The 9539-nt window shown below is 41.9% G+C and overlaps 1 protein-coding gene across 1 annotated transcript; it reads right to left on the reverse strand.

The window, feature by feature from the left end:
• Positions 1-754: 754 nt before the first annotated feature.
• On the reverse strand, positions 755-8841 carry oaz2a (ornithine decarboxylase antizyme 2a). Its single transcript, XM_058408147.1, is given in 6 exon segments — positions 755-2375; positions 2480-2565; positions 3005-3177; positions 4022-4102; positions 4104-4170; positions 8607-8841. Coding segments are annotated over 6 exon segments (648 nt in total). The 5' UTR covers positions 8717-8841; the 3' UTR covers positions 755-2244.
• Positions 8842-9539: the final 698 nt, after the last annotated feature.

The raw sequence follows: 9539 nt of genomic DNA on the forward strand, positions 1-9539 counted from the left end.
GGAGATTAGGCACTGACTCTTGCTGGGTCTGAGCCTCTCAGGACAGCATGCCAACCTCTTAGTAATAGAAGATGTTTCTGAGAATCACGTGACCTTCACAAACTAAAGCACGTTATATAAAGCCATTGAAAATTGAAAGATCAAATGACATGCTCTCTCTCTCTCTCTCTCTCACACACACACACAGTTCCAGCTAGAAACAAGAACGTTTGCACAGTATCCCAGCAACATGAGTTCAGTGTGATGTAACTGCTGTAAGTGCTATAGATGTTGAGTTAATGTTAAACACATGACTCCATTAGAATAGCAGCCTGCTGGGCCACTTCCCTACCTGGTAACCAGGTCACGTACACATGATAATGACCGCTAGCACATAAAAGGTTAAGTATTTGAAATGGAAGGCATTCGGCAGAGATGTGCTTGTCCAGCGCTCCTAAAATAGCAAGATCAGAGGCCCAGGCACTGCGTGCACCATAACGCTGTGTGCGAGCTGATTGGAGGTCCATGTTGTCTCTTTGCCAGGAGATGAGAGACTGCGTCACACATTATGAGGCAGTGTTGTATTCCCCTGCACTCTGTAGCAGCCCTGCGCTTCGACTGAACTCACATTCTCTTTTTCTTTTGGGTGTGAATCTCGGTCAGTAAAAATAAGCAAAATTGTTTGATGCATGAATAGAAAGACACCTGAAGGGATCACATTGTACATTTTATTCAGACCAAAAAAAAAAAAAAAAAAAGCAAAAGGGTCCGGGTATACAATTGTGGACTGTTTTTATTTATTTATTTATTTATTTTTTAACTGTAAACAAATCCTAATCTACAAAGAAATTCAAGACACAAAATAACATCAATCAATGCAGATAGACAAAAATAAAATCTCCAAAGCTGAAAAGAAACTTATTTTATAACAGCTTATTGCCATGGCTCATAGTTAATTCCATGTTATAAATGTAAGATTTCCTGTATATACACACACACATGCCCAACCCAGAGAATGTCCCAGAGATGGAGCCCAAGCACGGCTTGCACTCAGGCCTGACCGCGTTCAGGTCAGATCGAATGCTCCAACTATGGGGAATGTATTCATCTACCGTTTCTTATTTCTCCTGACTGCATGAGGTCATCTCCAAGCCTAATGGTGCTACTCTGATGTGAAAGGTGGAAATGGGACAATTTTTGGCAAACATCTCAATTTCACTAAATACATAAAGACAGTTTAGAAGTTTGGGACATCTCTGTACCCAGAATGCACGTCTGATTACATGCGTACAGCTAAAGTGCGTTTGTTAGAGAGAGGACAGAGTAACGTTTATTTATCTGGATTGGTGAACACAAACCACACGAAGCTTAAATCCATCCTAAGTAAGACTGGTGCAGAATAAATCAGGGTTGAATAAATCTAAATGACGAGGGATGACTCTGAAATGGCGTGAGTCAGAGATCGCTCCTGCTTCTCGTTATCTGTTGAACTGTCTGCTTAATTGCTTCGCTAGTGGTACAATCATGAGCCTGATTTAAAAACAAAACAAAAAAACTTGCACTCAAAATGTCATCGCCTTCCATAACTCTGTCCTACTCACGGCTAAATGTGAACTGAACTGCATTAAACCCTGGAATCGATCATATTGGACCCCTTTTACGGAGCTCCATAGTTCCGCTATTAATAAATAATTCACGCCTTGCGTTGCCATTTAGCAGATCGCTGCAAAGCACTTCAAGCAATCCTACAGATGTTTAACACTATAGCGTACATTTATTAAGATTCCCAGAATATGCAGGGTGAGCAGGACCCATGATTGTTGTGTGAACTGTGGAGATCTGATCTACTGCTGAAATGCTTTGTGATGCAAAATAAGGAATGGTGACCAACAGAAGAGTGAGAATTGTAAAACGCTAGGAGGATGGAAAAAAAAAAAAAAAAAATCATTCCTGCGCTGCAGTGTGACCCTGAAGCGGAATGGCTTATGTAAGTCTTTCCCTTATATGATTTCCCTCCTAACTATATCCTGTCTAAAGCAGGCTGCACGTATAAGGAACATCGGCTTGGTGCAAACTAACAGACGACGTGCCTTACGTTACTTGTAGCACCGACTAACCAATCAGTGGGATCCGTTCTCCATTCCTATTCCTTCAGCCCCACTCCATTTCAGAGTTTATTGGTGAGGATGGGGTTAAGTAGGCAATGTTTTGGAGGAGGACATGGAGAAGGAGGGATTAAGGGGGCATTTTCAGAGCACGAGACTCTCATTCCTCATCAGAGCTGCTGTTGTCCATTGAGTAGACCATGAAGAAGAGATCGGGCCGGGTCGGCACCAGAGGGTGACCAGGCTTCACAACCTCAAAACCCATGTAGTGAAAGGTCTTGGTGATGGACACTGTAAAGAACACGCACAAAGATCAGATCAGAAAACACAAGCTTGATGTTGAGTTCTGATTTCTGATTCATACAAGTGAGAGAGAGGGGGGAAAAAAGTCTTACATCGATCCTCTCTGGTTTTATAGAACCACAGGAACACATAGCCGACTTTCAGACTCTCCTCTGCAAATTCCAGCAGACTGGTAAGACTGGAAGCACACACAGGGACACGGATGACGCACTGGCAGTTTTACATAATCCCCATCTTACATAATGCAGAGGCAGCTGCTGCAGCAGAGCTAATTTCACCCCATGCTAACCGACAGTGGCCTCTTCAGCTGCACAGAACACTCCACAAAGGTGACTGTGAACAATGAAACACTGCTGGATGTGTGCCTTGTTCTCTAATAAGCAGAATCTCATTAACATGAAGGAGACCAAGCTGCATTAATACAGTGACTCAGGTAGTTGAGCTGAAGGCTGTCACCTCAACAGTGGCTCAAACTGCTGATTTATTATACTGTTTCTTCCTGAAACCACTTAAACTTAAATATTCCCTTTGCTGAAAGATCAGAATTGCAGTTTAAACTTTAAGAATGCTGTGTGAATTATATATTTGAAACAAAAGTGTGACTATGCTGTGCTTACCCCTCTTTGCTGCCTTCTGGCAGACCTCCGCTGGGGATCTCCAGATAAAGACAGTTAGCTGCCAGCACTGTGTCCCAGCAGGAGGAACGCCGCTCGCTCAGCTTGTACTGGAAGTGCAGGATCGACGGGGTTCCGCTCGCCGCACCGCACCGAGTCACAGTCAGCCTGTCGTCCTGAACGACACAGCAGAACTGTTAACCTGCATGTCTGCACTGTGTCTCTAGGAACACAGCTGTATTTTTACACATTATAGTAGCGCTGGAAAAATTCAATTCTTGTTAGGATATAACTAGTCAGCATATGCTTTAACAATAGGCCCTTTCACAGGACAAAGTGTGTGTGTGTGTGTGTGTGTGTGTGTGCACACGTGTCAGTCACAGGTGTAAATGAACTCCTGTCCCTCTGAGCAACCCTCCAGGACAGTCACATGTCTGACCTACAACCATGCATTAACACACACGCACACACGTGATGGCCACACACAGGGGAACTGCAAGGCATCACAAAAGTGAGTGTGTGCATGCATGCACGTGTGCTGACAAAATCTGATTAGAAATGATTATTAATAAGATCTCCATTTCCCCACTACAGTATGTCGAGCTAGGCTGAAGCAGGCAGTGTTGTCACTCGCTCGAACAAAAGGTACTCAGACCAAGTTGGTGAAAGCAATAAAAATTAAAGTTGTACTGTGAAGGAAATGCAAGGAAAGTAAATAAGTACCTGTAAGTTCAAATTATTAAAACAACAAGATATTAAGAACTAAATGTGATGGAGTGAGTGAGCGATCAAACAACTCTTCTTACGTCAAAAACTATTCACAAAGCCAAACCCTTTTTATCGAATATTTATCCATCATGTGTCATGTGTTCGGTGAACAAACACATGACACATGATGAATAGTGTAAGGAAAAAGTGTAGTATTATTAGTCAGGATTGAACAGTTCAGAACACAATAATCACTGAGTGAACTTCAGTGTGTGTGTGTGTGTGTGTGTGTGTGTATATATCTGGGGTTACCTTGTGAAGAGGTACACTGAGAGGGAGATCCCTTCCGGTCCCTCGCCCACTCGGGATCTTCGTTAGTGGGTGAGGGGCATCAGGAGCACCACAGAGGCCCTGGAGCCTGCTGCTTGGAGCAGTGCAGTCTGGAGCTCACTAGAGAAGCACTAGAAAAAACACACAGGATCAAAGTTAAGTTTGCCTTAACACTAAATACACTACGTGGACACCTGACCCTCAGACCCATATGTGGTTCTTCCACAAACTGTTGGGACAAATTTGGAAGCACATCTAAGAGCCTCGAACCCTGTTCCAGCATGACACAAAGTGCACAAAGCAGCTCCATGAAGAAGACATGGTGTGGAAGTTAAGGTTGGAGTGGAAGAACTCCAGGGTGCTGCACAGAGCCCTGAATCTGAATCAACCCCACTGAACACTTTGGGATGAACTGGAACACTGACTGCACCCCAGACCTCCTTACTCTTACATCATCAGTGTCTGATCTCACTAATGCTCTTGTAGCTGAATGACACAAATCCACACAGCCACAATCGAAGAGTGGAGCTTATTATAACAGCAAAGTATGAAATAAATCTGGAATGTGATGGTCAGGTGTCCATAAACATTTGGCTATATAGTGTAGTAATAAAATTTATAAGACTGTAGCATGATTGAATTCTCAATTCTTATTGGTCAGAAGGTATTTGTTAAATTTTTTACAAGTGTTCCAGCTGCAAGGTTTATATTAAAGCTCTTATTCTAATATGTTGTCATTTCTAAAGTGGTGGAGGTGCATGAGGTGTGTTTATTTAAACTGCTGTGCACTATACTCAGAGTGCTATCTACCCTCTTCTGCATACACAAACCCTGAGGGTGGCTCTGACGAGTGGCTCTGACAAAGCAGGCAAATTGTCAGTTGTGCTACTGTACATGACAGCATATATGCTTATGTAAAGCTGCTTCTATGTAAAGCTGCTTTGAGACAATGCTCTTTGTTAAAAGCGCTATACAAATAAAATTGATTTGAATTGAATATAGTATTATGAGGATGCTCCAAGTAAATGTATGAAAGCAAATGTAATCATTGACAATGCAGTTCTGTGTGAGGAGATATTTATGTAGATTTATAGATACACTCTAGAGATTTCTAACAGTCAGGTTGTCACTTTAAACTCCCAGAAAGTCTCTGAACGAGGGCCTTGTGGATTTTCTTATTAACTGTCTTATTAACTTTAAGAGAGGCTGGTGAGGGTGCTACTGATGACAACTGCTGTAGTGCAAGCAATAACAGGAACTGTTTCATGGACGTTACGTAACATTAAATGTCTCTAAATGGATAATAGATATTTTAATAAATGAAAGGAAGACATGTAGCCCGTCATAACTATGATGCCTCTTGAATTTTGTTTAAGCATTGTCTCAAAACTCTTCATGCGTCATGTTTATAGTTTGTTTCTCTTCTCTTGGATCACTTTCCCTTTGCCTTATCAGGTGACCTGATGCCCTGTAAACACCTGCGCTGTGCTCAGAGTGTGAAAACTGGCCCGGGTCGCTGCTATCACACGGCACAGTAGCATTAACAATAGGCCTGCCGATAAGAAGCTGAACAACTCTGCAGCACACAAACATAACTCCAGACCAGTAGAAACTGGATGCCAGACGTTTAGTCTCAAAACTGAGGAAAAGAGTCTGAATGTTTTTGCTGAATGTTCAAACAGGAAGAACAGCAGGAAGTCACACTACAGAAAGTTTGTCTTTGTTTTTCTTTTCTTTTTTTTTTCTAAGCACACTACTGATAAGGCTCAACGTTCAGGTTTAATCTGATCCTTTCTGCTTGGCAGGAACGCAGATGTTTTACTTTCTATCAGGCAAACACCTCCTGCTCAGGTGCTAAGAGGAATTGAGAGCAGACTGCTGGCCCTGGGTCGAGGCGCACAGCGCAAACAAGCGCGTGATCTGTAAACACGTCTCAGAATAGCATGTGGCCTGGTGGTTTGGGTTTCAGCTCTGGCTTCACAGAAAAGCAAAACAGCTTCCACTTTCTTAACCACCAGACACTTTATAAAGTCTGCAGTCTGATGCCACCACTCAAGGGCTTACAGGATATGTGAAAAACAACTAACAAATGAATTGAATAATTTATTATGCAACAAATCAGCCTGCAGCCCTTCTGTGTGGAAAGATGCCAAAATAATTTTCCTGTGTGAGCCGAGTGCAAATTGAGGAAGCACTTTGTTGTTCGATGCTTGTTTTGGAGGAACGAAAGCCCGACGAGGGAAAGGGAGGAGCTGCACTTTTGATACCCTGGCAACCGGACAGGTAGCCACGACGACCCGAGGAGCACAGAGAGGAGATGAGACTGATGAGGTGGAAAACAAACTCATTATGCCGTGTAGCATCACCTGATCTTTCAAGCCGTTCAGCTGATCTTTGCTTTGTTGCTTTAGTGATTTTCATGAACCACTGGATGCCACTGTGGTGAGAGTTCATGCCCATATAAAAGTGAACACTTTCAGTTTGTGAGAAGAAAAATTCAAATGTGTCACTTTGGTTGTCAGGAATATTACGAGCTTAGAGCGGCTCATTTGCACCATTTTTCCATGTTGCTTATTATAGAGCTGCGTGTGGCTGTGACTGAAATGCCAGCTTGTTTTGAAAGCCAACACTCCTCACCCTCTGACTTTCCGACTCCCGCCTTCCCTCAGCAGCGCTGGCTCAACACTTTACACACACTTCTTCTAAACTGTGTGTCTGGTTATAACCTCGCACCTTACAGTAGGAGGATATGTGATAACGTACAGCAGCAGCAGAGAGATCAGACACTTTCCATCAGACTTGCTTTTTCAGTAAATGCATTATTATTACACCAAACAGAAAGCAAGCCAACACGGTGGTACATGTGACCTGAGGAGCAGAATCAAATGATGAGGTGAGGTCATGCAAACTTGGCAGCCGAGAGGACTCGGACTGACAGATTATTATGTGATCTGAATACCTGATGTGCTTCATTGTTTGTGCAATGATGCCATGTCCACAAGGCCACAATAGACAGAGAGAGAGAAAGAGAAAAAGAAAGGTGGTGGGGGCAGTCAAATAGCTAGGAAAGGTTCAGCTCCAAAACAGGAAACCCAAAAGTCTTCCAGGAAAATGGGGCTCAACTGCATCAGCTGGGTTGCTAAACTCTCACTAACGACTTTTCAAAATATTCTCAACATACAGCATGCGCCTCCTCAACCGCAAAAAACCACACCGCCCTAACCCTGACCTCATCTAGACGCATGACGGACAGGACAGTCGAATCATTTACTGTTTCCATATGAATTATTTATAGACCTCAGGCACTGTGCTCTGCAGAATGTGCTCTGAAAAACACGAACCATCTGTGTTAACGTTACGGTCCGCCAAATATTTCTTTGTTTCCCACAGGTAGTCAGGGCCGTACAAGAACCTCACACACACAACAACAGGCTAAATCCTGATAACACTCACAGCTTTCGAACCTCGTGTGCTTCAAAACTATACGGAAGTTACATATATTATTTGATATTTGTTCTGTTTTTATGAAAAAAAAAACCTGTAATGTTTTTAGAAACAGTCTCCTTTCTACATCACAACGGTTTTGTACATGTATTATGTAACTCTCACCAGAAAATTTGAAAAATGTATAAAGTTAAACATGCTTTAAGATACATCACTGGACATTACAGACCCATGAGAGTGTATGAATTATCCAAGCATGAAAACATGTAGACTGCATCCATTGCATTGACGATCACAAGTGTTATGCAACGCCGAGTCACGATACGGTGACAGGATCGTGAGAAGAAAAAAAAACTCTCGCACCTGTTGGAACAGCAAGTGGCCTTGTCACATCCATCTATCTATCCATTATATCTATCCATCAGTCAACCTGGATCTGGCACATCATTATTTTCCTGTTCTTTATAGAAGGATAACCGAACCATTATACACACAGACCTTCAGGTTTCCCATATGCACAAACCGGTATCTATTGTGATGTCCATTTTGAAGCTGAGAATAGCATCGGCTGATCCTCCTCTCCTCTGCAGTCAGCACAGTTCTGTGCTCTTCCTGCTTAAGGCAGATTAATCCGAAAGCAATCCCTGATATCTCACTGTCTACTGACAAGATTAAAGCACAAGCCTGAGAGTCAGAGGACTATACTGTAGGGTTTTACAGTACATTGTGAATTATTGCTACTAAGCAGAGAAGAGAGAGCTTAATAATAATAACTATAACTATAATAATAGTAATTATTATTATAATAATAATATTATTATTATTATTATTATTATTATTATTGCAATTTGATAGATTATTCCCCATCATCTCAGTGTATGCCAGTAAAACCATGCCCTGTAATAGAGGAAAATTACAACAACAACAACAACAACAGGCCAAGATGAACAGCAGCCTGCAGACCTATAAGATATTTTTTTTTAAATAAAAGTCATAAGACATGCATTCAGTGATTTATGGCATTCAGTCGTTCAGTAATAAGCATGAGTAATACGCTGTTAATAAATGACGAAAAACTCCTTTATAGTATAATTAGGACAAAATGTACTCCTTCTCCTCTCACCTGTCCTCGGTGTCGCGCATGTTCTCCTGACAATCAAATAGAGTCCTGTCTTTTCTCAGACAACCAAAGCAATAACTATTCAGCAGCAGCTCCACAGAGTAATTCACCATCCGTAACCCAGTCCGACCTCAGGACAGTGTGTGTTTGCTGTAATGAGGACTTGTTTATGTACAGCTTCGTTACAGACCCGCGCGTCGAACACCGCCGCACTCTCACTGACCGGAGAGGAAGAGTCGTGTGTGCGCTTTTAAAGGCCGCCCCAGTGCATCATGGGAGAAGAACCAGGCTCCAAGGAAGGAACGGTGAAGTTGCTTAGTTACGAGTCCTGCTGACGAAATACAGTGTATCACAACAAACCATTAAAACCGTCTTTCAATCCTCTAATATTTAATCTGTTAAAGCTGAAATAACTGAAAGAAAGAATTAAAATATGCAATAGATTGACGTGCACTGTCTATGAATAGAAATGTGCGATTCTTGCAATTTTGGAATCGAGTCCGATTCTGATACCAAGGCATGAGTCGATTCCATAGAGTCGAATCAGTAGAAACAGTTATCGAAAAGAATCGAACAGTAGAAAAGAGTCGAAACAGTAATCTTTCGGTATTGATTCCAAATGAAGGAGGTCGATACCAAGAATCGATTCGACATAGTGATTTTCTCGACTCTGATTCCAAATGAAGGAAGTCATTTCCAAGAATCGATTCCATACAGTAGTTTTCTCGATTTTGATTCTAAATAAAGGGAGTCGATTCCAAGAATCAAACACCAGGACTAGTTAGTTATTTGAGCAAAGAAGTAGTTCACTATATACTCTACTATATACTTTAAAGCTTTAAACAAGAGTTTAACAAACACTTATGCATAATAAGAATGAATAATAAACTGCACAAAAGGTGTTTAGTTTTTCATCTAACTATGAATTGTGCCAAA

Source organism: Hemibagrus wyckioides, linkage group LG14 (assembly GCF_019097595.1).
Source record: "Hemibagrus wyckioides isolate EC202008001 linkage group LG14, SWU_Hwy_1.0, whole genome shotgun sequence".
NCBI lineage: Eukaryota > Metazoa > Chordata > Actinopteri > Siluriformes > Bagridae > Hemibagrus > Hemibagrus wyckioides.